We start from the raw sequence: 27,652 nt of genomic DNA, 5'->3' as shown, positions 1-27,652 counted from the left end.
ATGTAAAAGTGCATTTCTTTACATAGCTTTGGGTCAGGCTTCTCTGCTAATGCAGACAGGCATCCTCTGTAGCTAGACAGATTCTCAAAAGACTACCTTCTCCAGGAAAGTCTACATACCTGTCATGGTCCCCATGCACAGGTGTGAGTGGTATCTGCAAACTATCACGCTGATAGTTTCTGACAGCCACCACATCCTGGTGACCAGGATGGCCTCCCCCAGGCCTCTGTGGGGGTAGCTGTGTGTTTCAAGTGTGTTATGTCTCAGCCCCAGATCAGAGCTTAGCATGGAATTGCCTCCCTACTGAGGGGCCATGTGACCAGCTACTCCGTGGCTGTGGCTGGCCCTCAGTGGCTTCAGCCAACCTGGATGGAGGTCCAGGTGGAGAGAAGAGAGGCGAGTGGTATGGTCAGTTAACACTGGGACTCTGAAGATGCAGCTTGGGGGACTACTCTGGGAGAGGCCAGGGCCATCTCTTATTGTCAAATAAAGGAGGCCAGCTGCTCCAGACCTGGTTTCTCTTATGTTCCTTCCGCCGGAAACACTCTTCTCAGCATTTGCGCCCCTCGAATCCTCAGTCCCTGCCCGGACGTAGCCTAAGGCACAGGGCCCCTAGCTGCACCACTTCCTCCCAGCATTCCTCACGACCCGACCTTGCATGATGCAGTCACCTATTTGCTCTCGGTCTCCCGGTATGGGTGCTCTGGAGAGCAGGGCCACGTCGTCCTGCTCTCGCCAGGTCCCTGACACCTACATTGGTGGCAGTGAGGAAATGTTTGTACTGCATATTGAGCAAATGAACAATCCTTTGAGGCAACAGCTGACATCTCCATTTTATAGACTACACTGCATGATTCTGAAAGGTGAGGTGATTTGCCAGGCTCACACAGGTGCTGAGTGGAGGAGCTGGGATGCAACCTGCCTCGTAGCCCTCCACCTGTCCTGGCTGCTGGCCCAGACAAGGATAGAGGTTCTGGGGCCTTAGAATGCAACTGGGGATAGTGAGGGCTGAGTAGATCCAGCTCCCTCCCCCTTGGCACCCCTTGGTGTTGGCTGACCCTGGACCGTAAGGACCATTGCATTAGCTTTGGCAGGTTTCAGAATCTACCCTGTATCCCAGAGCCTGCAGAAGGGAAACCTGTTCAACTTAGCATGTAACCCAACTTGGCCTCAACTTTTCTGACAAGGAATGTCTTCCTCACCTGCTGATATCTGGGTCAGGTCCAGGGTTCCACCCAACATAGAATCGGTCCCCCCGAAGCCCTGTCTCAGGTGGTCCTTTGTCCTTGCGAGAGCCCAAATCACTGAGTAGTCCTAGCCAGCAGGTCTGCAGAAGAGTGGCAGGAGCACTTATTGGGCACCTGCTGTGTACCACATGCGAAACAAATACTCTTCAGAGGCTGAATTTAATTCATTACAAAACCCTGTCACGTGCTGGCTTAGAGCCAGGCAGTGGGTGTATGATGCCGTCACAGGATGTACAATGAGAGGAGAGACGTCCTCCAGAAAACCCCTCCAAGATGCAGCTGACAAACCATAGTTTAAGTGCCCTGATGAAAAGCTATGGGAGGATAAGGAGGAGGAGCATGGTCCCAGCCAGGGCTCAGGAAAGTCTTCTCAGAGGAAAGTATGTCTGAGCTGAAATAAGAAAGATGAGCAGGAGTCCCCTGGGAAATGTGCACTGAGATGAGAGTCTCTCTCTACCATCCTTCCTTCAAATATTAGACCAGTAAAATGCCCTGGTCTGACATCCTCATTTTCACATGGGGAAGGGAGGGTCCCAGCATGGAGTGTGGGAGGCAGGCCGGGCAGGGCAGTGACAGTCCCTGACCACTTCCCTTGCCTCTGTTCCTGCAGGAACACCCTCCAGCCATGAATCACCTGGACTCCAGCAGCAACCCATCCTCTACCACCTCCTCCACACCCTCCTCGCCTGCCCCCTTCCCAACATCATCCAACCCATCCAGTGCCACAACACCCCCCAACCCCTCACCTGGCCAGCGGGACAGCAGGTTCAACTTCCCAGGTACCACATCTTTGAAATTTTAAAATTTTGAAATTTTAGGGATAGAGTTGAATTCCCCTTCTCAGCACATCCCAGCAGGCTCAAGGTCAAACACTGCCACCACTAAGAGCGCTTGCTGGGAGCCAGATACTGTGCCGAGCTCAATTACATTACCATATTTAAACTTGGACATCTCTGAGGTAGATGCTGTTATTGTACCCATTTTACAGATGGGGACACTGAGGTTCAGGGAGAGGAAGTGGCTTGCCCCAAGCTGTAACCTTTAACCAGGAGAGCCAAGATCAAAGCCAAGTCTGTCTAACATGAAGACAATGTTCTTGACATAATCCCCACGCTGCCCTCCTGCACGTGGCTGGCTTCTTCTGGACACTGCTCACTCACATGGGGCTTCTGAGCCCTCAGGAGGCATGGCAGGCAGCACAGGGAGCTGGAGCAGGCAGAGGGCCTGAGAGAGGAGATCCAGTGGCTCTGTTGCTTACCTGCTCTGCGTTCCGGACAAGCTACTTAAATGGGAGCATTTATTCCCTTTTCCATAAAACAAAAGAGTGAAGCTGGAATTCAGTTACCCCAATGTGCAGACAAAGACACTGAGTCTCCCAGGTGTTGTACGTGCCGGAGCAGACCTGACCTGTGACTCCACAGCTACCCTGGGGTCTGTAGGGCCAGGGTCCCTGCCTCTCAGCCAGGCCTGGAGTGTCCCGCCTTCCCAGGGAGCAGAGTGAAGCCCACTTGCCCATTTGAGGACTGAGCATTGGCCTCCCTGGCAGCTCCTAGCAGTAGGTGTCAGCCTTCAGTATATTTTAGGCGGCATCCTGGAGGCAAGAGGGGCAGCTGGGGTGCTTCGGTTTGCTCCCAGCCCGGCCACAGGCCTGCTGCCACCTTTAGCCCATGGAGTCCAAGTCAGGCCCCACCTGTCACTGGCCCTTGGGGCTCCAGGCACAGGAGGACAGAGATACAGCTTTTCTTGTGCCAAGGAACCCCCAACTGGGCCCAGCTCACCAGGGTTCCAGGGACTTCTTTGGAGGATAGTGTGAGAATGAAATTTTGTAGGAATCTTTTTGCTCTTTTATTGTCCCTTTATCTTAATATGCATGCGGCTAGATATCTCCTGACCTTAATGCATTGTCCTGATCTTACCCCGCCCCTCCCTGCGATTGAGCAATGGCCTATTTAATTAACCTCCTCTCCCATTCTGCTGTCATTAATATGCTCTGAAACTGGGCTTTTTGCTAAGCCTCCTAGTTTGGGTTTTTCTAAAAGGAAGGACCTGTTTGAAAAACAACAGGCACAGAAAACAAGACCTTTTGTGATGTCAGCCGGTTTCTCAGCTTTCCCTGATGTCCCCGACGGGCCCTTATGTCCCTTGCACAGAGCCCTCACTCTCTCCTGGATCTGTTATCTCTCTGGTCAAGGCAGCTCCCAGGGCTGGCTGGCCTGGCAGTTAATCTCGGAAGAATCTCCTACCATCCACCCTCTCCGTACTGTGTGAGAGCATTGCAGCTTATCTGCAAGGATAAGGGGAAAGGTTATTTATACCCTCATTTTACAGTATGACAACTATAGAGGTTAACCAGCTTCCCAAGGTCTCAGGGCCTTGTAAGTGACAGAACTGGGGTTAGAAGCATGCTGTGTCAGAGTTCGAATCCACAGCATGTCCCCCCTTCAATCATCTTTGAGAGAAGATTTTTTTTTTTCTGGATGGTGAGGTCTAGTCACTGAAGCCCCAGCACCTCCAGATGCAAATGTGGGGCTGTGGGGGAGACCATTCTCCCGCACACAGTACCATTTTTCTCTCCACTGTATTTCACTCTCCTGGGCTCATGTGTATTTCACAGAGAAGCAGGCCTGGGAGGTGAACAGAATTGGCCAGGGTTCTGTAGCAAGGCAGCTGTGGAGACTGGGTCTCTGAACCTCAGTCCTTCCGTGCAAGCCCCTTCACTCCTGGGGTCTCCTGCCAACACCCATTTTCTCCCAGCTCTTTTCCCCTTCCTTCATGGATTATTCTGTCCTGGCCAAGCCCACCTGGGGCAGGGCAGGGCAAAGCAGGAGGAGCAGGCTTGCCCCAGCCTGATAACCAGCCCCTCCCTCCCAAGCCTATGCCTGTATCCCTTTCCACCCTGGCTGCATTTGCTGTTCTGTGTGTGACTCACCTCCTTTTCTGTTTAAAGCTGCCTACTTCATTCATCATAGACAGCAGTTTATCTTTCCAGGTGAGTCCTTTGCATGGTTCCACTAACTGCCTTTTGTCATGACTCCTCTGTCCAGCCCACCTGGGTGCCCTCCCGCTAGGAGGTGCTTGAGTCTCACACCCATTTCGAAAGCTGACTGTTGAGGCTGGACAAGGCTGCAGGGTTAGCAGCAGGTTTCCGGCTAGTTCTTCACAGGGGCAATGCCTTGCGAGAGGAACCTTGGCACCCGTCCTGCCCAGCCTCTTGCACAGAGACTACAGGCAACTTGTTCAGGGTCGCACAGCAAAGAGGTGGCAGAAATCCGGTTTGCAGAAATCCAGGGAGGAGAGGACTTTTTGCTGATGCCTTATGAGCATCTGTCATGATGTCTTCCTCTGCACAATGACAGGAAACTACTACTCTTATCTTACCGAAAGAGAAGCCAGTTGGGGAAGATCTGCAGGCTTCACTTAAACGCAGAGGGCTGGCTTCACCTTGCAGAGCCTTGTCACACAGTACCATCTGCTGGCCATAATTATAAATGCCTCCTCAGTGCAGAAAGTTTATTTTTATTTATTTATTTATTTTAGGCGAGGCAACCACCTTGTCAGCTTACAATCCCTTATTTTTGTATTTTTTACACCTGCAGCACCTGGTCTTGCGAGGTAGTCTCCCATCCAGGCCCGACCCTTCTTAGCTTCCGAAATCAGGCTTGTTTAGGGTGCCGTGGCCGTAGACCCCAGTGCAGAAAGTTTAAAGGAAAAACTTAGTAAGACAATCTCATTGATTCCCTTCCACAAAATTTGTTTTGCACACCTACTATGTGCGAACCTTTGCATTTGACCATTTTCCTGCACCTAAGGAGTTTATATCGTTAGTACCTATTTCCAGCTGAAGGCGACAAACATTATGAAAGGTAATCTTCAACTTTAATTCTTAATTTAGCCATATGGAGGTTCTGTGTATTTTAGGCAAGAACTATAGCTAATTGCTTTTTTCCTGTGTTAAACAGGCCTGTCCCGACGTCACGATATTTTGGTTATTCCAGGCTTTTCTGTTCCCCAACCCAGCTCCATTAGGGGCGTGACTTGGAGTATTTGTCAGACATCCCTATGGCTTTGCAGGCACGTGCGGACTGGGTGGGGTCCCCAGCTGCCTCTGTGGTTTCACACCCATTTTGCTTTGGTTTCCCAAAACCAGCCTCCCTGGTTTGTAGCTCTAGGATGGCCTACAGGGGAGTACCTGAAAGCATTGGGGAAACATGGCTCTTCTTCTGGAAGGGTCCATCTTGCTCTGAAGCTACCTTGTGGGAAGGGAAAGGAAATATATTTCTACTAAAACAAACATGGATACATTTTGGCGCAGAATGGAAAGTACACTCTTGATGTTTACGGAAAAGTATGAGGCTTCACAGACATTTTGCCCTCCCACCTGGGGTACTGTTTCTCCCTGAACCCCAGCTCCCCTACCTAGCTCCACCTTTACCCTCCCCCACCACACACACACACATACACATGTCTTTTTATTTTGTAGAAACATTTGAGCAGTGTTGGATGGATAGAAACGTCAGGCCATCCCAGCAGTCTGCGGACACAATATAGTGGTGTCTGGAGAGGCCTTGGCAGAGGCTTCCAGGGCCCAGGATCCCCTAGAAACTGTACACAGGATGTTGGGTGCGTGCGTGTGTTTCTCTGATAAGAAGGCCCCCAGCCTCGGTCAGATTCTTTAAGTCAGTGAGGTCCAAGAGATGTTGGGAACCTGTGGTTCAGATGACCTTTGGGGATGGCCTTGGAGAAAGCCCTGGGAGGAAGGTTAAAGGAGGTCTGATGGCTGACCGGAAGCTTTTTGTCCTAGAAGGCAGGGAGAGGCTGCTGAGTAGACTGAGCCACTGCCACCTCCAGTCTGTCTTCTTTTGCTGATAAAAGAGAAAGGAGCAAGGGACCCACCCAGCCCTGGGGCTGCCCAGCCTCCCTGAGTGTGATTAGAGGGATTGGAGAATAGATAAAGAGGCTGGCAGCAGACACAGCCCTGGAGGGCTTGGCCTGTAACAACAGTTAATTCCAAGCTGTTGTTAATGGGGTGACCATGTCTGGTGTTCCCGGTTGTGTGACTTTCCGTGTGAAAACTGGGAAAGTCCCAGGCTCAGGTCAGCCTCAGCCCCCACCTCTTGGAGCCCTCTGATGTGTAGACTGGGCATTTCTTCCTCTCCCCTAGGAGCTGCTCCACCAGTGCCCCAAACCTGGAAGCGGGGGGTGGGGTGGGGGGGCGGCCTCTGGCTCCCACCAGAAATTCCCAGCAGCTGTGCTGGGCACCAGGTGTCACTAACGAGCCACCTTTGAGTCTTGTCTTCCGTCTCGGCTGGCCTGAGTGAAGGAGTCTCACTACTTTCAAGGGTTCTTGCCACCAGCCCCTGCCTCCAAGCAGAGCAGGAGGGTCTGGCCTACAAGTTCAGGAAATAGTGGCCCAGCTTGCTTTCATCACTTGCTTGTATGAGGCAGTTTGACCACAGGGGAATGGTGTTAACTGAGAAGTCTCAACCTCCTCGCCTACCTGGTGTCCTGTCCTGGGACAAACCACGTGCTGTAGAGGCTGCATCCATGTTCTGTTTTAGGAAAAGCACAAGTTGGCCCAAGTGGAAATGGGCTAGAGAACACATACGTAGCCCTGCTAGGGGCTGCGAGGCGAGGACCCACTTCCCTGCATGTAACCACTCTGTCTTTTTTGGGGAATAGAAAGGTGGTCTCATGCTTTGTATCTGCTTTTTGTTTCTTCCAGACATTTCAGCATTTCCACAGGCAGCCCCATTCCCAGATGCAGTGGCCAATACCCGGTGAGCATTGCTGTGCTGCGTCCCCTTTCTCTTCCATGGGGACTTTTGAGACCTGGACCCACATCCCTGACCATCTCCCCACCCCACCTCTGACCTCCCACTCTGCACATCACTGTGTACCCAGAGCAGCCAAATGGCAAACTCCTTGGGCTAATTCACCTTCCAGATCAGTGAACTCAGCCAGAGGGTTTTATTAGCCTCTTATCAGTATAGTCAACATTGGATGGGACTGTGAACCTGGAGCAGTTTTGTGACTCAGGAGGAGAGGGCACTCACCGTTAGAGAAACCTGATAAAAAAAAATAGCTCCTATTTATGGAGCCCTTTCTCTGTGTCAGGCCACTGAGCACCTGGCTCGCGTTCTCAAGTAGTTATTGAATTAGTACAGATGGGGAAGCCAGCTCAGAGATGTTAAGAAATTGCATAAGTCACACAGCTAGGATGCGACAGAACCAATTCTCAAGTAAAATTTCACATCCCGTGCTTCTGCTTGGCACCCTCGTACTGGCTGTCAGATTTGAAAGGGGTTGTGATGGTTATTGCCCACTCCTCATTCTCCACCGCCCTCAGGTTAGTCTGGAGAAGGCCAAGGTTGGAGAAGGGATTTGGGGCTTGGTTCTCGGCCTCCTGACTGTTTCCACAGCATCAAGACGGCCTTTCTCGCAGCCAAGTGGATCAAAGTAAGGATCCAGGCATGACGGCCATTTCTCAGCCTCACACAGGGAGTCCCTCATCTAGCTGAGAGCAAAAGAGCCCACCCTCAGGGACTCCTTACAAATCCTGTTTTACTCTTAGGCTCGATGACCAGCCAAAAGCAAACGTGTTGGAGGATCACGAAGTGGAGGTGAGCCACAGAGAGTGCTTTCTCTCTCCTCCCCTTCTCCCCATCTCAGCACGCATGGGGCTGGGCAGTGCATGGACACCGGCCACTGGCAAAGGCCTACTCAGGTGCCTGCTGTAGCAGATGTGGGCAGATGTGCATGGCAGAGAAGAATGATGAGGGATGCAATGAAGTAAGCTTCCTTTTGCTTTTCTAATTTGGAGGCTAAAATAAGCTTAATTCTCATGGTTCTCATCCCTAGCCCAGAGGCTTGGGCCCCAGACTCTGCTTCAGTCCATCTGGGATGGGGCCAGGCATTGTTGTCAAAGCTCCCCGGGTGACTCTGATTATAGTGGGGGCCAAGAATTACTGCCTTGACCCTTGAACCACAGTGTAAGCTGAGCCCGGCTCCCTGCAGTGCAGTGTGGCTTAAAGAATGCTAGCAGACTTATTGACTCCCACCCAGAGGAGAGTCAAAAACTGTGTTTTAACAAAATATGGTTGAATTTTTCGCACCAGGGGATGTTATCACTCTTCCCTAATGATTAGATGTCACTCATAGGTAGGTCTTAGAGCGTTAGGGGAAGAAAGGTCTCAGAGCCCACCTGAATCAAGGGCTGTATGTGCTTGCTACTCTCCACAGCAAGCTAATGCAGAGCTGCTACTAGAACCCAGGCCTCCTGATCACATGCCTGTCCTCCTCCCTTACCTGGTTGGGGCTCTGGGGAAGGGAGGTCAGCTGAGCCCAGATCTGCTGCCCCTCTATTCCGTCCTCCTGTCATTCTAGGCCGAGGAGCCGGAGGCTGGCAAGTCAGAGGCAGAAGACGACGAGGACGAGGTGGATGACTTGCCCAGCTCCCGTCGGCCCTGGAGGGGCCCCATCTCTCGCAAGGCCAGCCAGACCAGCGTGTACCTGCAGGAGTGGGACATCCCCTTTGAGCAGGTGGAGCTGGGCGAGCCCATCGGGCAGGGCCGCTGGGGCCGGGTCCACCGTGGCCGCTGGCACGGTGAGGTGGCCATCCGCCTGCTGGAGATGGATGGCCACAACCAGGACCACCTGAAGCTGTTCAAGAAAGAGGTGATGAACTATCGGCAGACACGGCATGAGAACGTGGTGCTCTTCATGGGGGCCTGCATGAACCCACCCCACCTGGCCATCATCACCAGGTAACCCAGCCGCTGGCCCTTGCTAGGGTGGCAGCCTTAGCCTCCCCTTCTCCGGGGGCCCTGTTATTTATGTAGATGTTCTGGAGGGTATGGAAGTGTTTGTTTTTGTTTTTCAATTTATTTTTCAATTATGGTTGACATACAATATTATATTAGTTTCCTGTTCTAGGGTGTGCAGGCCCTGGGACTCCAGATCGGGTGCATACGAGTATGTTTTTGTACGTTCAGGCCAGACCCCAGAAGGAATGGAGTCAGGCTTGGTTAGGAACAAGAAATCTGGCACCCACAGTCCAGGGGTTGGAGAGAGCCTTCCAGAGGCTGGCGGGCACCGCTGTCCCCACGGCTCCTCCTGGGCTGCACAGAGGCTAAGGTCAGGCTGCACTGACCCCAGACCTCTGCCTGACCCCACCACTCTCGACAGCTTCTGCAAGGGGCGGACGTTACATTCATTTGTGAGGGACCCCAAGACGTCTCTGGACATCAATAAAACCAGGCAGATTGCTCAAGAGATCATCAAGGTAAGGGGCAGCCCCCTGCTCTGTCTGTTTGTGTCAGGGTGGTGGTGGCTGCTTTGTCTCTCTCCCTTAGCTGGGCGTTTCAAGGGTAGAACCCCATTTCCTTCCCTCTGTTCGCATCTGGTCAAGTTGGGGCCTCAAACTGGACACTGGGTTGGCAGTGATGGAGCTGAATTGGTCGGGGAGGAATGTAAGGCTTTAAAGACAGATGACCTGAGTTTGAATCCTGGTCACACCAGCTTTGTGGCTTCGGGCAGGTCATCAAGGCTCTCTGAGCCTTGACTTCCTCCCTTATGAGATGGGGATACCAATGTAACCTCCCTCATTGGATTGGCGCATGGAGTAACATTGGATAATCCACTTATTGGATAATCCAGCTTGGGCACAAGGTCAGCACTTGGTGAGAGGCTGTTAGGATTGTTGGGAGCGGGGGAGTTTCATGACAGACCCTCAGACTCAACTTAGGCAGCCTTTTTTTCTTTATTCTTTTAAAGTAGTTAAATAAAAATAAAAGAAAAGCTTATTTGTTGCTTTATTTAACAACAAGCCAACATAAAAACTAGAATACTGTGGTTAAGGGTTCCTCTTTCTCGTTTTTGTTGAAAAGCTTTCTCTTAGCAGCTCTCCCCAAGTCTGCATCCATTTCCTGTCTTTCTCTCCTGTTCTTCCGTTGTAATCCCTGGCTCCTTCCTTCCATCCTTTTTTGTGGGGATGTCTTTTGAAAGGAAAAGATAAGAATCACGGTGACTGGTATGGACAAATCAAGATCTCCATGTGACATCCCCATGTGGCTGAGCTAATGAATTAAACTTGCAAAGTCCTCAAACCAAAATACCACTTTAGGGATTCATTGAATCTGTTATTTCAGAGAAGTTGGATAGAGCTGCAGAGTTTCATACCTACTTCATGTTGTCCCCAAACTTGCTAGGCCCTGCTGCCCACTCTGCCCTCTTCCTCCTATAAGGTTTCTTCTCCTTATCGTCAGAACACTGAGCCATCCGGAAGATTCCAGGACAAAAGAGAAAAGTTACTCGAAGATTTTGAAGCTGCAGAGCTAGAAACTACCTCCACTGGCCTTTTTTTTTTTTAATCCTGCTTTTTTATCCCCACCTCTTCTCACATTGCTGGGAACTTCTAAACCAACTTCCTTTTGTGCTTATCTCTGATGTCTTGAGGTTGGAAATACAATAATGAGGCATGACCTTTGGTTAGAAGGTTTTCAGTTTGAGAGGCTCTCTGGAAACACTGGAGGAGAGTTTATATTCCAGATTCCAGTGCTATGTGTGGCCTCTTTAAGCTGGCCTTTCAAGGCAGTGGCACATTTTTTATAAACAAGGCTTAGAGAGGCACAGCAACTTATTCTCTGTCACACAGCTGGTCCCTGTTCAGTATAAGGTAGGGTCTTTGGCTCTCTTTGGCCACTGAGGAAGAAGGCGTGTGCACTTGGTTAGGTTTTGGAAATGGGCAGATATTTTAAGAAGTATAATCTGGCGTTTGGGATGGAGTTTTGGGAAGGAACAGTCACACTTCCCTGGAACTCCCTGCTTCCATGGCAAAATGACAGTGCTCAGCAGGCTGGAGAGAAGTGGCCACAGCAGACCCCACATCCTCTTGTCTCTTGCAGAAGAGCATCTATCTCATGTAAACTCTCCTCTGACGTTCTTCAGACCCACTTGGACCGAGCTCTGGCCTCGGCTTAGTTCTGTCTGGTTCTGCTTCACATTCATTCTACTTCCTAAACGTGGCTTATTTACTTTTCTACTCTTCACTCCAAATACCTTTAAAGCCAGGGGTATTTCTCATGTGTGATGCTCCCTTGAGTGGGAGATTGGGAAATAGGTTTTCATACGCCTCTTTCTGAGGTGGCAGGGATGGGCATTTCAGTCATGGCATCTTGCCCCTGTTCCCAGGGTCACCAGAGTACACCAGAGTCCTGAGTTTGACATTAGAAAATACCGTTGACCTTGGATGAGATCATGCCTGTGTCAGGTCACCCGCATCCCATACTCCTAGCCCGTCAGTGTTCATTCTATATTGAGTGTTGGTTAGAAATCACGGACTTCTGCCCTTTTTCCTGACAGATGAGGAAACTGAGGCTCAGAGAAGCCATACAAGGCCACACAGTGAATTAGAATCTGAGCCGAGATGGAACTCAGACCCTGGATTTCAGTCGTGGTCCAGGACTCCTATCACAGCACAGTATTGGGACTTCCTGAACTTGGGGACTCTTTCTGTGGGAATTCCTCTTTGTTCCTCCACCTGAGCCTTTTCCCTGCCCAAGGGTAGAGGCCAGGTGGTCAAAGCCCAGATCACTCGTGTTACCTGTATACTTTATACACTTCCTGACCTTCCAGCTTCCTGCCCATCACCCTCTCCATACCTCACACTTTATCCAGGTATAAGGTGGATGTTGGATAGCACGGTGGCATGGAAAGAGCACAGACTGGCCTGAAACCAGATCTCAGCAATGCTATTTAACTGCTATGTGGCCTGGAGCAGGTGACCTCTCGCGGAGCTTGGTTTCCTCATCTGTAAAGTGAAGTCAATTACATTGCATACGGTTGTAAAGAGTAACTGAGGGGATGTGGGTAAGGCATCCAGCTTAGTGCCTGGCCCAGTTAAACGCTAAGTCATCGTCACTCATCTTCCCTCCCCCAAGATGAAGCTCACTGTCTTCCAGGGAATGGGGTATCTACATGCCAAAGGCATCGTGCACAAAGATCTCAAATCCAAGAATGTCTTCTACGACAATGGCAAAGTGGTCATCACGGACTTCGGGCTGTTTGGGATCTCGGGTGTGGTCCGAGAGGAACGGTGAGTTGGCCTTGGGCATCTGGACAGAACAGGAAAGAACTGGGTGTTGCTGGGTGGGCCTGAGTCCAGCTGAGGTCTGGGTGCTCTTGCTGTCTGTTACTGAGGAGCAGCTCTCCTAAAGGAAAAGCCAGTTTGCTCTGGTCCTGCCCCTGTGGTTCTGGACTAGAATTAGATTTGAGTGATGTTTAAGTACCTCATATACTTGATTCTCAGGCTGACACCCACGGAGTCTTGGTCCTCTCACTCACGTTTACCCCATCTGCTCACCAGCTTGGGCAGGACCAGGCCGGAGTGTGAAATTCACAGGCAGAGCTGATTTCCTGCCTGAAGACATATTCCACTCTCCCAGGGTAGAGACTCGGGCACCTTCAAGTGCAGTTCCCTGCCAATACCCCATCTTGGCCTGCTTTCCTAGAAAAACTCGGTTATCACTCTTCTGTGACATTCCTCAAAAGTGCCAGTGCCTTTGCGAGTGCAGGATCAGTGTGCTGCTTCTCTGGGCCTAGTGTGGGTAGTGCGTTGGCCCTGGAGAAACTATGTGCCAGACAAGCCTCTTTGCTGTTGGCTGAAAGACCTGGTGTTCTTGCCCTGGCTTCTTGGCCTCCAGGCGTGAGAACCAGCTGAAGCTGTCACACGATTGGCTGTGCTACCTGGCCCCTGAGATCGTGCGTGAGATGACTCCCGGGAAGGATGAGGATCGCCTGCCGTTCTCAAAAGCTGCTGACGTCTATGCGTTTGGGTGAGGAGGCCTGGGGCTCTCAGGGCAGTGTGGCCCAAAGAGTGGGCCCTGCTGGCCACTGGGGGCAGGGGAGGGTGTGCTCTGAGTCCTGGCTCTGCGGCTTGTTGGGTGAGTGGCCACATCCTTGATCTTCCCTTTCCCCCACCTGTAAAATGGGAGAATAATGGCACCTCCCTGACAGGGTTGTTTCATGAGGATGAAGTTAAGTAATTCTTGGTGTCAGTCTCACCTATTGCCCCATGAGGCCGTTCATGAGCACTAAGAGCTGACCCTCTGGGAGAACTGGGACGTCCTGCCAGCTAGCTTCTAGTGCCCCATGAAGCTGGCCAAAAGGAAAACAGAAATAGAGAAATATAATGTGAGCCCAACATATAACTTAAAGTCTTCTCTTAGCCACATTCCAAAAAAAAAACAGGAAATCAGTTTCAATAATATATTTTCTTTAACTCAGTATATCCGAAATGGTATCCTTTCAACATGTAATCAAAATAAAAAATTAAGGAGATGTTTTATCCTACAAAGTTTTCAAAATCTGGTGGGTATTTTACACCTACAGCATACCTCAGTTCCACTCTCCACATGTCAGTTGCTCAATAGCCCCATGTAGCAGTGGCTGCCACACTGGACAGAGTGGGTCTGACAGAGAAGTTCCCCATCCAGATAAGTTGGGAAAGGCTAGGGGACTTGGAGAGGCGAGTGAGGGCCTCACTCTGTAATCTCTCAGGGTATCTTTCTCTCAGCATTGGTCTCTTCCTCCCCTGACCTTTAACTGTCATTTCCCGAGCACCTGGGTATGCCAGGCACTGGGCTTGGCATATTTGTTACCCCTCAAACATCAGCTTCCGCTGAGGTTAACAGTCGTACCAGGATCTCTGTGAGAGCCTGTACTGCCTCAGACTTTACCACGATGGGAACGCAGGGCCACAGACCCTCGAGTACCCAGGAGGAGCTTCCAAAGACACCGCCATGGTATTCCCTGAAGTCTGGAGAAGGATCCTGGCCCCTCTGGCTGGGTTCCTGCCAATGTGGCAGCAGGGGCCCCTGGGTGCATACTGGGCCGTGCGGTCCAGGAATTCACGCTGCATGGATGGCCTCCACAGGACTATTTGGTATGAGCTGCAAGCAAGAGACTGGCCCTTTAAGAACCAAGCTGCAGAGGCCTTGATCTGGCAGGTTGGAAGCGGAGAGGGAATGAAGCGAGTCCTGGCCTCCGTCAGCCTGGGAAAAGAAGTCACGGTGAGTAGCCACGTGTTCTTGGAGAGGGCAGAAGGGCTATAGGGTGGGGCCTGACATAGCTCTCCTTCATTCACACACCTGAGAAGTGAGACCTAGAGGTAGATGTGTGCCAGGCAGACCTCTCTGCTGCGGGCTAAAAGGCCTGTGTCTTTTATTACCCTGCGGTTAACTTTTTTCTTCAAAAAAAAAAAAAAAAAAAAAAAGACTGAAAGGAAATAAAGATAATGGTTTTAACTAAATCATGAGATGAAAAGCCCTGTATGTTACATGAAGGAAAATAATAAAAAAATAATCACTGCACAAAATACAAATGGTGGGGTTATGCTGAGATATCAGATCTTTCTCCAGGTTTTTCTCTACTGTTCAAGAACAAATTGAAGTTTCCGAAGTAAATTTGTTTTCAAAATACTGAATCATAATACAGTTGCTGACCTCATGTTTCTGCATATTGTTAATGGTTTCTCTGCATTGCAGCTTGTAAGTTTCTTCTCCTTGACACAGTAACAGATAAAGGAACCAGGAGTCGGTTTTTTCAGTGCAGTCAGTGATAACCATGTGTCCATGAGGCAGATAAGACTGGCGTAGATAGGTGCCAGCCTGGGTGTCAATAAGTAACTCCAGTAGGAATCTTGGCGGTGTAACATTGGAAGTGTCTGGAGGAGGGTGCCTGCTGCTTTTCTAGGTTAAGATCTAAAGACCGCAAGTTTCTTATTAAAGTCATGAACAGTTTAGCAAGGTCCCCTCCTGCAAACTCTGGGGCAGGCAGAGCGTTTAATTCAACCTCATCTTCCTCCTAGATTAATAGATCTTATTCTTTTCCTCCTTTGACTGGTAGCCAGCAACTAGGGCATTTTCGGAAGGCTCATTTATGGCATTTATTTGGTGTACTTTATTCTGCAGTAGTACATGTCATCTGGTTGAAGTGCAAAGTCTCTGTACAGGTGTGATCCTCCACGAATAACACCAAAATGCTAGTCTGTAGCACCAACACCAGGCTCTTCTTCGACTAGCTGATAACACTTCATCTGGGGGCCATGGGCAAGGGGAGCGGGTGATGAGCGCCTCCCCAATGCTCTTGGGCTTGTTCTTCTTTGCCCTATGGGCCAGAGCCACCTTCACCATGGCGGAGCCTTGGGCACCTTAGGAGGGTAGCGATGGACTCAAAGTGTAGGGTTTGGGCTCCTGCCAGTTGGGCAACTCAGAGCAGCTGAAGTAACTACTTCCTTCTAGTCTTTTTTTTTTTTTTTAACTATTTTAAAAATACTTATCTTTAACAAAATCAAGGTCATAACATATAGATGATTTTTTTTAAATGGTGACTTTTTTTCTACATGAGATTTTGTTATATGCTCATTAACTCAAATCATTAGCAGGTCCTTGTTTTAAAGCCTGTCTACCCTCTGTCCTATGGCTATGCCATAACACAATGGCTTCTCTGTTGTTGAGCATTTAGGTTATTTCCAGTTTATTAAGGACTTCTTTGTATAAACTAAAGTAGGTGCGTATGCTCGCTTTAGCTGAAAGAAAATATATTCTTAGTAAGTTGGCCTCCTGGCAACCATCTCAGTTACCTTTCTGAACACTTACTCTTGCAGTAGAGAGTGGTAAGCACTGTCTTCAAGGAGATGAAGGCTTGAGCACAGCACAGAGCCATCAGAGCCGCAAGGGAATCAGGGCTCAACACTGGCTACAAGTCAGAATCATCCAGGAGCTTTTTAAAGATAGCCAGGGCCTCCACCAGAGATATTGGCCTGGGCTGGGGCTAAGGTAATAGTTAATTTTTTTTTTTTCATTTTTAAATAAAGCTTAGGTAGTTCTAGGGTACAGCCAGAGTTTTGATCTAATCGAAAGGATTTCTTATAGTGCAGAGTTATGGGTCCTTTGAAGCCTTGTAGTAATAAATTAGGGATGGGAGTGGGAAAGTGGGGGTCAAAGAAAAATGTTCCAGCAGCCAGCCTCTGGCTCACAAGAGTTGTCTTTCCTATCTGCTCTTTTCTCTTTGAAACACATTGCTATTTGAGGGTGGAGTGGTTGTTGGTAAATGGCAATACAAAAAATTATTTTGAATTGTAGTCAGAAGCAGGGAGCACCCTCTGAAGAACACCTTTCTCTGTCCCTCCAGCCACCTTGCTGTAAGTTCACCACCAGGCGCTGCTTTATGTACAGAGGCAGCCACAGTGAGTTAGTGTGGATGGGCATTCATCATGAGGCCAGAAGCATTCTTCATGAGGACAAACTGTCAGTTTCTTACCCTAGGTCACTTTCCAAAAGACCAATTTCTTGTTCCATCAGCTCTTCACTCCCTGCCCCTCTGCCTTTTTCTGTGATCGACTCCCATTAGCTTTCTCTTCACTCTTTTATTAGATAGATCGATTTTGTGTTGTCATGATTAAATTTTCCATACTTTGTCTAAAGATTGAGACTAAAAGTGAGAGGACAGTAAACTATGTGCATTATTATAATAGACTGTAATTGCCATTACCTATTGATGAGGTAATTCTCTGGGATTACATTTTCCTCTTTGTGAGCCCACCTCTTCCATTCCATCAGTTACTCAGAGTCTCACTATAATTTTGTTGGCTTCACATTTAGACCATGGCTTTCTTGCACAGGTTTTTCCTATAGTTTCTAATTGCATTTTTTTCTTGTTGAGAGGAGAAACGACATCTTTACCTTATTCCTGAGGTCTGATAGCTCTTTCTACATTCTGCTTATTGAGTGGAATCTGTTCCATTCTTTTCAGAGATTTCTTATAATTTGAATCAATGAGATTTTAGGCCTGCTGCAGAGCTGTCATCCTACTTCTTTTCACTCATTCCTGGGTCATTTACACAATTTCTTGTATCTCGGGTCTTCCCGTTTCTTTATTTGCGCTCCAGCAAAGTGAGAGTGAAACCTAAAGAAACTACTTCCCAGTGGATGCTAGGAGATAATCTTGGAACCCTTGCGTTCCTAAAATGGCCCTTATTTTGTCCTCACACCAGAAATAGAATTCTAGGTTCACAACAGTTTTCCCTCAGAACATAAAGATTTTGCTCTGCTGCCTAATAACTGTCCAGTGCATTATTGAGAAATCTGGTGTTGGTCTAATGCCTAACTTTTTTGTAGATGCCTTGTTTTATTCTCTCTGGAAACATCTAGGATCTTCTCTTTATCTTTGTTATTGTGAGATGGCGTAAAAATATGCCTGAGAATAGTTTTATTATGGTTGGCCCTTGAACAACTCGGGGTGGTTAAGGGCGCAGACTTCCCACACAGTCAAAAATCCTCGTATAATTACAGTCAGTCCTCCACATACTGGTTCCCAACCATGGCATTGACCCTTGAACAATGAAGGTTTGAACTGCACAGTCAATTGAAAAAAATTCCATGTATAACTAGACCTGCGCAGTTCAAGCCTTCTTGGTTCAGAGTAAACTGTAATTTGTTTGTTTGTTTTCAGTGAGGTCCCTTTATCGGGCCTTGGCAGCTGAAGATCCCTGTTTCCTTCAAAAGTTTCTGGGACATTTTCTTTCATTACAGCTTTCATAGTTCCCTGCCCTATGGTTTCTTTGTTTTCTCTTGTGGAAACTTCCATCAGACAGAATTTGGTCCTTTTTAGTGAGTTTCCATGTCTTTTACCTTCTTTCATATTTTCTATTCCTACTTAAAATTGGGTCTACGACCTGGGGAATTTCCTTGATTTTGTTTTCTGGTACTTCTGCCTAATGTATTGTTTCAGCAGTTACAAGCACGTCCTTACTTTGTTGATTTTTTTCTTATTGCACCCTGGTTTTGTTTCATGGATAGAGTCGCTTCTATGTCCGCATGCGTGCACTTTTCTCCAGAATTGGTGTTTTGGTTAATTTATCTTTGGTCTCTTGTTTTCTTAACATGGCAAGCAACCCCATGGGGTCCAGTCATATTGAAGAACAAAAGCCTGAGTTGCTGAGTCAAAGCAGATGTACACTTTCTGCTCCAGCACTTGAGCACTTTACCTGATCATATGCGCAGGCCTATTTTCTCACAGGTAGATCTCCTAAATCAAAAGGCTGAAAGAATATGCTGTGTACACACATGGATCTTGAGAATAAACAGTAAAATGCCAAAGTGAGAAGGGCTCTGCTCTGGGGACCATCAGGACTGCTATTCTGCCTCCCCACAACTGCTGCCTATCTTTAGTCCTTCTCGTCACTCCCAGCCTCCATTCTTGGGATGCTGAAGCTCCCACCTCCGTTACAGCCTCACCCTGCACGCATTCTGAGCATTTTGAATTTCACCTGTCAACACGCACCTTCTGCTTTCCATTCTAAACATCAGTGACTCCATTTCTGATGTCTTCTCTATTACTTTCCTGTTATTCAGCTCTGTTACTGTTATTCCAGGGAAGTCTGAGAAGGAAGGAGGGGAAATAGGCTTGTGCACTCTGTTTTGAACTGGAGCCATTCGCGCGCTTGTGAAATTGTAATTTCTCAGCCCTAGTCCAGCAATGGTCAGTCATCTCAATGTCAGCAGGAAGTTCAGGGGACTACCAACTGAGGGTTACTTGAGAGCATTGAAGGGATCCTGTGCAGAGGGACCCAGCTGTACCCCCTTCCCTCTCTGCCAGCTGTCATAGCCACTAATGCCAGCTCTGCTCACAGGAGATCCTGTCTGCCTGCTGGGCTTTTGACCTGCAGGAGAGGCCCAGCATCACCCTGCTGATGGACATGCTGGAGAAACTGCCCAAGCTGAACCGGCGGCTCTCCCACCCTGGGCATTTCTGGAAATCTGCTGAGTAAGTACCCGCTTGGTGAACCAAACCTGCCAGCCAGGCCTTGGCAGCCTCACCCAGAGTCTTAGAGGGCACCATCTGCCTTGTGTGCCCAAGACTTTGCTGAAAACCCCAAGCAGATTGGCCAGAGGCGACTCATCCCCTCACCTAAACGATAGCCGGACCTCATTCACCATGTTTAGTTTGTAGACTCTTTTTGACAGAAGAGCATCTCTAGTTCTGCTCTACGAAAACCTCCACATCCCTGTTATCAGCGCGGTGCTGACACTGGACCCAGACTGGGCCCAGCCCGGGAGCTTCTGCCTAGGGCAGGGCCAGCGGGGCCAGTTGGAGGTCAGAGCAACATGGGTGTGGAACATCAACAAAACCAGCAGAGTGGCTATTGTTTAAAATGTTGAGACTCAAGACAGAGCTTTCTAGTCTTGAAACGAGCCACCCGTTATGGGGACCACATGGGTAGGGTTTATGTGGAACTTCGATGCTGGCATCCCATCTCTGCTTCTGTTTAATCACACTCCTTTGTACCTCTTGGTGCAGGGGTGATCTCCACCAGGCAGGAGACCACTGTCATCTCCTCAGTTCTATCTCATTCCCTTTTTCCTTTGTCTCTGTGACCCGCTCTGCCAGGACACTTACAGACCTCTGCCCTGTCACAAACCCACTGTGAGAATGTGGGAAAGTCCTTCCTTGTTGCAGGCCTCAGTTTCCAGAGCTTTAAAAAGTGGGGGCTGGGCTAGAATGGGGATACGCAAACTTGTAAAGGGCCACTTGGGAAGTATTTCAGCCTTTGCGGGCTAAGAGGGAAAGTCGAGTTACAGCTCCTGTCCCAGGATTTGCGATGCGCCCAGCAGCAGTGCAGAGTGGTGACACCGCCATATACGGCCTCTGTCCCGGAAACTCAGCTCTGCTGTTTGGCGCAGGAACAGGCTGGCTGTGCTCCAATCAAACTTTATTTATGGATGCTTAAATGTGAATTTCATGTAATTCTTACATGTCATAAAATACTTTTTGATTGTTTTCTCCCTAACCATTTAAAAAGGTAGAAACCATTCTTAGTTTGTGCATGGTATAGAAACAGGTGGTGGGCCATATGTGGCTGGACCCCTGGATGAGATGAATGGTTTTAAACTGTTTTTAAGGCAAAAGGCACTTTCTAAAAGTGAGATCTCATACAGTCTCAATATATAAACAGGTAAAGTGGAACTGCTCTTGATGCATGGTGCAAGACCCTATCCACCCTGACACCCAACGTCGTCCCTGAGGCACCAGTCACTGTGTGTGTGGCGGGGGGGACCTGCAGTCACATCGCTGAGCTCCCAGAGCTGCACCTGGGTCTCACACCTGCTGCCCAGGTGTGTGATGGCAGCAACTCTCCTCTTATTCTAGAAAGGGCCAGATAGTAAATATTTTAGTTTTGTGGGTCATAATGGTCTCTGTCACATGTTCTTTGTTTTTGTTTTGTTATTTATTTAACAACTCTTTAAAATAGCCAAAACTTTTTCATGGTCAGATTTGGCTTACGTATCATTTGCCAGACCTTGTCTTGAAAACAAACCAAACCAGCTTCAAGCTTCAAGCGAAGGTATGTCCAGAATGGGTCTTCTTACCAGAGGACACAAGTAGGAGAACCTGAAAAAATACAGTAAAGGTTGCTGATTAGGCCAGTTTCAGAGATGGTCTAGAAGAATGACAAATTTGTGGTTAGGGAATACTTTATTTTATAATGCAATATTAGATTCAATGTTTCGTTCTTAAGATGGGTCAGAGTCCAATAGGGGGTAACAGAATGTTGCCATTAGAGGTGTGAGTTTTACCCAGCTCTTGCTGAGTACCTGCTACACACCTGGGGAGACAGAAGGCCAAGACCAGGCTTCAGCCAGCAGGGGGTTTACAGCCTAATTGGGGATAAAGACAAGCAGACACACACTATAAGTCAATGCAGCAACATTCTCATCACCTCTGTATTCCCAGCTACCACAGTCCCGGGAACATAGCAGTTGCTCAATAAACATTTGATGGGTGAGGCAATAATTACAACATACTGAGTTCTGAGAAAAAGCACAGCCTCTGGGAACACAGGCAGGGTCCTCTCTGTCCACCCAGGGAGCTTAAAGGGGGATCTCCAGAAAGGGGTTATTAGAGCTAGTTTTTGAATGGGAGCTGTCCCAGCAGAGACCAGGAGCCTGGGGTTCCCCTAGAATTGCAAGTTCAAGGATCTGGTTTGTCAGATCTCGGGTAACTCATTTACAGTCTGGTCCCTGGTTTTATCATCTACAGAAGAGAAGGCTGTGCTAGGTAGGTGCTGGTATTCAGGAAATCATTCCAGGTTCCCTAAAGATCGTATACAGGTGGGAAACTGAGTTACAGATGCGGGTTGTTTCTGGCCCAAAACGATCAGTTTTAGCCTCTTAAAAGGAAGAATGCCCGCATACCTGAATGAGTCTATGTCAAAGCTTCCTGTTCACGATTTTTACTTCTACACACTCAGCCTCTAATTCTCATTTTCTCTTTTCTTTTTCATTGGTCTTGTTGCTTTTTTATTTTGCGGGGGGGGTGGCTGATACGCTGGCCTGTCCTGTCTTCTCCCCCTCTCCCCGCCATCCTGGTTCCTGCGGCTCCTCTTCCACCTTTCCGCGACCGCACTGGGTGCCGACTCCATCACCTGCTGCACTGTGCTCTTCCCACACCTGGCGAAATGGTTGCGGGGCGCTCCCAGTCGCTGGCGGAGCCGCTACTACGGGAAAGGACGCTACGGTCACTCTGACTTTAAGAACTCCTGTCCAGTTCTGGAGGAATAGTGTGTCTTCTGTTATTTCTCTTAGTCTCTGCCCATTTGCAGTCACCCCTCTGCGTTACCCTGCTTCCTGCTCTGTTTCTGCATCCCGCTGCCCCATCTTTGCATGTGTTTTCCTCATAAACCAGTTGATGTTTTTGCAGCTGAAATGCTCACCAGCAAGGGCCCTGTAGGTCTGTATTTTTCTTGCTGGGCTGAGAGAAGACCCACAGCAGGTGGCAGAGCCTCTGCTCACATTCTGTGGCAGACGATGGCTTGTCAGGTGGGAAAGAACTGGAATCATCGTCCAAGTCCCTAAGGTGCCTTCTGGCCAGAGCTTAAAGAAAGAACTGCAGTGAGCAGAAATTGTGAACTCCAGAAAGTCAGTTTTGACATTCAAGGATTATAGGGCAGTGGGCCTGTCGGCCCCAGGGAGCCCAGGGAAGGTTCTTTGTGCCAGGCTCTCTTCCTTCCAGGCTCGCTCTGCTGCTGAGCCTGGAATAGAACTGGGCCACCCCTTTCTTTCTCTTCAGGGAAGGAGGGTCCCCTGCCCCCTAACCTGGCCAGGCCTACGCCACTCCCTCCACCCCTGTGGGGCTCGGTTCTTACACTACTCTCCCCTTTTCTCTTTCCTCCCGTAGGTTGTAGGCCTGGCTGTTCGCATGTGCCCGGGGCTTTCTCCCTCCTAATCGTCACACCGCAACGGGACTTCTGCTCAAACGCAAACTGAAATGCTGGCACTAACCCCGGGGAAACCATCTCTGCTGCTCCAATCTTCTCTCCTGAGACTTCTTTTGCTTTGTTTTTAAAACTGGCCCCTCCCTCTCCACGGCCTGTGCGTGCCTGAGTAACTGATCTCCATGGAGGATCCCCTAACAAATCCCCCCCAGAGCCACCTACGTGGATGCGACTTCTTTCTCTCTAGCTCTTCTTCTGTGGGGTGATACCATTTTTGTTTGGGTGGGCCTCTCTCCCTACTAACAGCTCAGTGAAATCTATTCCCCACCCCCACCCTGCCAACCAAAGTACAGGAGGAGGGGTTTTGCTAAGCCGTTAACCTTCAGGAATAATCTTGTCCCATAAGAAGTGAGATGATTTCAGAACTGCCCAGGGCCATACCCTCTGGAGGGGTGTGGTAGACACCCAAAGTCCTGTTGCTGTGAGACACCAGTTTGGAAGGACCATGCACTCAGGGGCGCACTCAGGGGCACACTCAGGAATGTCATCCTGAAGCAAAAGGTGGGGGCCTGTCTCCAAATAATTTCACTGATGAAAACAAAGCTTCTGCCCCTCCCCCCACAACTTACTCTCTTTACATCTGCCCAGGGCAGACAGGAAGTACCAGGCCCTGAGTCAGCATTCATCAAGAGTGTGACCGACAGGGCACACACAGTCACTGCATTGGTTACCAAATGCAGATTCCTTGGTCCCCCAAGAACTGAATTCAGATCTCTGGAGGCTGGCCCTAAGAACCTACATTTCAGCCTGCTTTCCAGTTAACCCTGAGGCACCCCAGTATTTGAGGACCATTTCTAAAAGCATGTGATGTCACTGTCAGTACAGGGGCACAGGTTTCTCTTCTCCCATTTCTACCTGGAGCAAGAGCTTTCCTGGGCTGTAAATGAGAAAGCAGTTCAGATGAGCCCAGGGTAGTTATGGGGCATGCTGAGTGCTGGGGATTCCCAAATGAACAAGTCCCACTGCCCTCCAGGAGGAGGGTGTGGCCAAGGTTTAGTGGCTGCTGCTGCCACCCCTGCCCCAACTCCCCCAGGCCAGGTATGACCAGGAGCAGCTCTGCCAAGGCCTTTGGCTATGTAATCATTCTCACTTCTTGGTGGGCTGGGTCCTCTGCTGAGCTTCTGAAACTGGCCCACTCCTAAGCTAATGTCACCCTAATTCTGACCAAGACCAACGGGTCTATAACCTTTGTTTTTGTTCCTCTTTGCAGCATTAACAGCAGCAAAGTGGTACCCCGGTTTGAAAGGTTTGGCTTGGGCGTCCTGGAGTCCAGTAATCCAAAGATGTAGCCAGCTGTGCAGTTTTCCACCAATTTCTTTTTTTTCTTAAATGCGTTTCTAAAATAGCCAAACAACCACCACAACAAAAAGCAACACTCTTCAAAACGTCAGCCACCTTCATAAGTCCTGCAAACCAGAAGCGTGAGTCCTCAATTCAGACTGCTCGTCCACAAAAAATACGTGGGTCCTGGAGATGGAGCCACACCTGCTATTTCTTAAAATGACATTACCAACAACCAAACCTGTCCTGACAGGCAGCAAATGTTTACATGTATGTTCTGCAGAGTGAACTCAAGGTTTTACAATAAGTAATAATAAAAACGAGCTGTGCAGTGGAGAGCTGGCACCATCGGCTGGGATGGTGGAAGTGGCCATCCCCTCTGGAGCCCTTGTAGGCAGTGAGTCCACGCTGGGCCAGAAGGAAGAAAAGCATGGAGATTGTGACTGTTCTCATGGTAGGACAGGGGGCTGCAAGGTTTGACCTAGCCTATGTTTTGGCCCTAAACCCTATCAGCGAGAATCTCCCTCTGTACAAGTCTCCCCTTGTCCTATCAAAAGGCCACTATCCCTTCCTCCTTTTGCAAAGGAAACTCTGGCTAGGAACCCAGCTGGGTTATGAGGGTCGGCAGTTCCCAGAGAGCTTGAATTCACCTCTGACCCCTGTAATCCAGCCCTTATAAAATCCAAATTAACATATGGACTAATCCAGTGGTTGCTAGCCAGGGTTTCCACTTACTGTAGAGATGTTTTTTTTTCATGAAGCCCCCAAGGAGGCACCAAGGAGATAGGGTGCAGGGCCTTGGCTTTTTAGACACATCCCAATCCTGACTGACATTTGACCCCAGAGCTAAGGCCCAGCCTCAGCAGCTGTGTATATGCCAAGAAGGCTTGATCCACAAGAACAAGGACGGTCGGTAGAGGGAGTAGCAGTAATGGGTCCCTGAGCTCACCCTCCCAACCACAAGGCGACCTGACCGGCCCCTTAGAAATCCATCATCAGTCATCCTAAAGTTCCAGTACTGCCCACCACTCCTCTACCCCAGTCCTATTGAAACCCCTCAGCCCCGTCCTGGCTTCTTCACTGTCCATGTTCAGAGCTAAGATGGGAGGCACGTACCCCTCCTTTCATTTAGAGCCACCTAGCAAGCCCCCCCCAATCCTCAGAGCCTTCTCAAGCACCAAGTCAGGACTTTTACTTGTGTCCATTTGAATCAGAAGGAGGGGCTAGATTTGGGAAGGTCCATGATGTGAGAGCATCCTGCCTGTCTTCATTGGAAGCTGTTGCCCAGAAAAAAGTTCCAAATGGCAAAGAAGCCCTTCAGGGGACATTGTCATTAGGCTCCAAAACCAGAAATGACCAAGGGCGATGAGAGTGGTGATGTGGTTGGATTCAGACCCAGAACCTATGTCCATGCTCTGAGCCGAGATGGGGAGGCATGCGGTCCTTCCGCCCCTTTCATAGACCCATCTAGCAAAGCTCCCAATATTCAGAGCCCTCCCCAAAGTCTGGCCAAAACACTGTATGAAATGGGCCACTGCTTAGAAGCTGTGGGCTGCCTTCCCCTCTCCAGACCAGGCACCCGATGACCGACTTTTGCATGGGGAGCACACTGTGAGACATCACAAGGTACCTGGGCTGCCCACTGCCCGTCAGCACCCCTGTCCATCAGCACTCCAGACATAAGCACCTTACTCTTTCCTGGTCAGGGTACGGGGAGGAAGTCAGGAGCTGGAAACCAGTTGGATTCAGCTCCATGTAGTCTCTTCTCCTCTGTGGGACTGTTCATTTCTCCCCATCGTGCCTTTGGCCACCCCTGTCAACCATCTAATGAGATAACTTCCACCCAAAGCCACAAGGTGTGTGACTGCCACTTCTGGCTAAGTCAGCTCCTCCCCACAGGTCTTCACCTTCCCAGGGGCTACAGTTTGTGCCTCTCAAGCCTCAGCCTTTCCCCTCTGAATCCCTGGTCATGCTGGTGAGCCCAAGGATTGGACGGCAGCTAAGCAAGTCAGGCTCAACTCCTCCCCAGTGCTGACGCTCAGCCCACAGAAAGTCAGTCTGGGTTTTGTTTTTTCTCATGTGTCACACTCATGGGTCAGTTCAGGAAGCTTTCATTGAGCATTTACTGCGTTTTGTGGAAGTGCCGGGGGCCTGGCAATGGGTCACCGTCACTGTCCCTGCCCCTGAGGAACTGACATCTGCCAGGAACCCCAAGCATAGAGCTGAGGAACATCCTCTTCCTCTCCAAGGCCCTGAGCAGCCTCCCTGCCCTCGGTCTGAGCCTCTGCTCTGCCTATCGTGTAAGAGAAATGCCTGAGGAAATCCCCCATGTGGTCCCCTTCTTCCTCTATTTAAGTGACTGTGAATGAGGTTAGGAAGATGTGCTTGCCCTTCTGTGTGCTTTCCCCGTCTACCTTGGGCACACATAAAGGACAGCAGATACTGTGAATTCAGCCCTCACGGCCAACTGTGAAGGGGATAGAGAAGCTGGGAGAGCCTCCTCGGCAAGAGCTCTGGAGGCTGCGGAGATCCCCACTGGGGTCTGAGAGTGGAGCCCAAGCTTTGGTTCTTCAGGACTCCCCCACCCCAGTTCCCCGCCTCACCTCCAAAACTCTAGGGCCTTTAGCCACCAGAGTCACAGCCATTGGGTCTCCATCAAACTTGAGGTCTCGAATCCCAGTGAGTTCCCGGTTAGTCATGAGCGGCGTGCAGCAGAGTTAACCTCTCCATGTCACCAAATCAAAGATGTGTGCAGGGCCTTGGAATCCCTCTGCCTTGTCGTGGCATTCTTTCCAGTGATCACAGAGGGGAGTGCCACGCCCTGTAAACTCTGCTCCGTATTGATTTGAGAGCTGGTGGAGGCATAAATGTGAAGCTGGATAGGGAGCTTATGCAATTCTGCAACGTTAGCCAGGATTTCATCTGTGTATGCAAACCCAGCATCTCCTGTGGCCACAAGGCACGCACTTGCTTTTTTGAATGTGATGTAAAATTTGTACAGTAAGTTTTTATATTTTCTATCAACTGCATTTGTCTTCCAGAAATGCTATTAATTTAAATTAAAATGGTTAGTATTAATAAACGTGCTGTATCACTTTTTGCCACTGGCAAGAACACACCCTCTGTGCCAGGCCAAGCCTGGGTGTTTGGAGTTTGAATAAAATTGTACCAAGGTGTCCAGGGCTTGTGTCTGCTTGGGTCAGTCCAGATGAATGTCGGGGACCACTCACATGGGTGGCGTGGGAGAACAGGAATGGAGGGATCAGGATGTTTGGACCCCCTCTGGGAGCACTTTCCAGAGAAAGAGAAGTTATGCCTGGACCTCGAAGGCAGATATGTCTAAACAGATGGTGTAATGGAGAAGGGATAGTATCAAAGGCCCCTGGTGCAGAGAGGAAGGTCATCCAGCTCCCAACAGTAATAGCCTGTGAGCAGCCCCAGACCTGGTTAGTGTCTCCTCAGTTGGGGGTGCCTTTGCCTTGCAGAAGCCTTGGAGGTGTGTGGGGGAGGTGGGGAGAAGGAATGGTCATTTATCCAAATCTTATTTCTTGGAGCCTCTCTTTGCCAGTTACATAGAGAGAGGTACTCTGAAGGTTGAGGTAAGCAGAACAGATGGAGACAAGGAACCAACATTTGTGGGACCCCCTACTCTATGCCAGGAAGGTGCTCCCTACACATCTTCTCACCTTCATCCAACCCTCACAACAGCACCATGAGGTAGGCGGTGTTTCAGTGGAGGAAACGCACGGAGAGGGTACAGCTGGAAAGTGGCTAAGTCCAAGTCCAGGACTTG

General features: G+C 49.4%; 1 protein-coding gene and 1 pseudogene across 1 annotated transcript in view; one reads left to right on the top strand and one right to left on the bottom strand.

Annotated features, from left to right (window-relative positions):
* The window catches only part of KSR1 (kinase suppressor of ras 1), a 148,495-nt gene extending 121,460 nt beyond the window's left edge, over window positions 1-27,035 (top strand). The window contains exons 8-19 of the mRNA XM_023530375.1: window positions 1,843-2,026; window positions 4,195-4,236; window positions 6,970-7,024; window positions 7,819-7,867; window positions 8,631-9,010; window positions 9,432-9,528; window positions 12,206-12,339; window positions 12,947-13,078; window positions 14,179-14,314; window positions 18,937-19,070; window positions 21,784-21,864; window positions 23,789-27,035. Of these exons, the coding sequence (XP_023386143.1) occupies window positions 1,843-2,026; window positions 4,195-4,236; window positions 6,970-7,024; window positions 7,819-7,867; window positions 8,631-9,010; window positions 9,432-9,528; window positions 12,206-12,339; window positions 12,947-13,078; window positions 14,179-14,314; window positions 18,937-19,070; window positions 21,784-21,864; window positions 23,789-23,867 (1,503 nt within the window). The 3' untranslated portion in view covers window positions 23,868-27,035. The remainder of the gene's footprint in view (window positions 1-1,842; window positions 2,027-4,194; window positions 4,237-6,969; window positions 7,025-7,818; window positions 7,868-8,630; window positions 9,011-9,431; window positions 9,529-12,205; window positions 12,340-12,946; window positions 13,079-14,178; window positions 14,315-18,936; window positions 19,071-21,783; window positions 21,865-23,788) is intronic.
* Window positions 14,328-18,907, bottom strand: LOC111739442 (annotated as a pseudogene).
* Window positions 27,036-27,652: the final 617 nt, after the last annotated feature.

Source organism: Pteropus vampyrus, unplaced genomic scaffold, assembly GCF_000151845.1.
Source record: "Pteropus vampyrus isolate Shadow unplaced genomic scaffold, Pvam_2.0 Scaffold50, whole genome shotgun sequence".
In the NCBI taxonomy this organism is placed as follows: Eukaryota; Metazoa; Chordata; class Mammalia; order Chiroptera; family Pteropodidae; genus Pteropus; species Pteropus vampyrus.
Note: the sequence above shows the minus strand (reverse complement) of the source record. Positions and strands in the feature narration are given on the sequence as shown.